The 1,430-nt window shown below is 46.6% G+C and overlaps 1 protein-coding gene across 1 annotated transcript in view; it reads right to left on the reverse strand.

The window, feature by feature from the left end:
- Window positions 1-466: 466 nt before the first annotated feature.
- T265_12768 (hypothetical protein) overlaps window positions 467-1,430 on the reverse strand; it is a gene marked incomplete at both ends in the record, with an annotated part of 1,675 nt that continues 711 nt past the window's right edge. Inside the window, 2 exons of the mRNA XM_009165387.1 lie at window positions 467-803; window positions 895-1,173. Of these exons, the coding sequence (XP_009163651.1) occupies window positions 468-803; window positions 895-1,173 (615 nt within the window). The remainder of the gene's footprint in view (window positions 804-894; window positions 1,174-1,430) is intronic.

Below are 1,430 nucleotides of genomic sequence, written 5' to 3' on the forward strand. Positions count from 1 at the left end.
TTATGCTTACAAAAATATGCGAATTCATCTTTCTGGTGGATTTTTACCTGTGTTGATTGATTACCACTGTCCGGCCGTGAGTCGCACTGGTGGATTTAGTTCCATATTTTTAATCAACAGAGGTAAGAGGTGCCAGAGGAGGCACGCAAGCCATGAAGATCACAAGTCGTGCAACACTTCGGTCAGAACATCCAGGTGACATGGTGTTGGTGCAAAAATCTATTTTTGGTTACAATGGGATTGAAGACAACCAGGTGTCCAAAGTGACCGTTTTGGGAGAGAAACGTCGTTGTTTAAACTGTTGGTGCGAACAATTAGTAAGCTGGAGACAAGGAGGATTCTGATGATGAGGTCTCGGGTTCAAAGATACCAATCTACAACTGAACCATCTACGCTTCCTTCTGAACGAATATCAATTACTCGCCTAAAAGGGGTTATGAGCAGTGTGGTCAACCTCAGGATGTTCACCAATGGATATTTTCAATCAGTCGACTAACTAACCCATCAAAGGTTCTGACAACAGATTTCACTAGAGTCGCCATGTATGCATAAACGGTAGAAATATGGAAAGGACATAAACCAAGTGAAAAATAGACATTTACGTCTGCTTGGATCTTTTTGAACTCATCCATGCAGGTCCGGGCTTCCTCCTCTAAATCCTTCAGTTTGGCATCCACATCCGTGAGTTTCTGTTTCGCCGCTTCTAATTCTGCTTCGATGCTGGCAACTTTTGATTTGGATTTTTCAAAGTTCCTCGCAGCTGTTTTGACGCCAACTTGGAGCTTGGTCAACTGATCGTTGGTCTAATTGGAAAAAAAGTAGTGTAAGGTAGGATTAGTGATCGGATTAGTGACACAAAGAGTTCACAAAGCCCCAGACAAGATGGAAACGAACCTCTTTTGTCTTTTTCTCAATGGCGTCTAAACGACTGCGAACCGCGGTCAAACGGGCCGACCCTACATCCAGCAGTTGGGCTTTCAGCGATTCGGCCTCCATGCGCTTTTTCGAAGCTAGGTCGACCTTCTGTTTGACGGTTTTTTCCAGTTTAGACAATTCGGCTTCGAACCGCTTCTGTTCTGCGTCAGATGGACCGGTAGAGCGGGCACGCTGCTGCGAACGCTCGGCCTCCGCGGTGAGGGCTGCAACATCCGCAAGCAGGCGAACGCACTCAGTCTAAGGGATTGAAAGCAGCGGGAAACAGAGGTTCCAGTCCAGGTCATGAAACATCAAAGAGGAAGCATTGAATACAATACTTTGGCGGAACGGAAATCAGTGGTAGGGAGTGGGGAATGACTAAGCGGAAAGGAAGCTTAAGGCACCCAGATGAGTACGCACCTCACATCGCTTGACAGTTCGTTCTGCTTCCTCTTTTTGTCGGGTCAGTCGAGTCACCACCTCCTCCAACCGTGAGCGATTCTCACGAAATCTGG

The sequence above is a fragment of the Opisthorchis viverrini genome (genome assembly GCF_000715545.1).
Source record: "Opisthorchis viverrini unplaced genomic scaffold opera_v5_14, whole genome shotgun sequence".
Lineage (NCBI taxonomy): Eukaryota > Metazoa > Platyhelminthes > Trematoda > Opisthorchiida > Opisthorchiidae > Opisthorchis > Opisthorchis viverrini.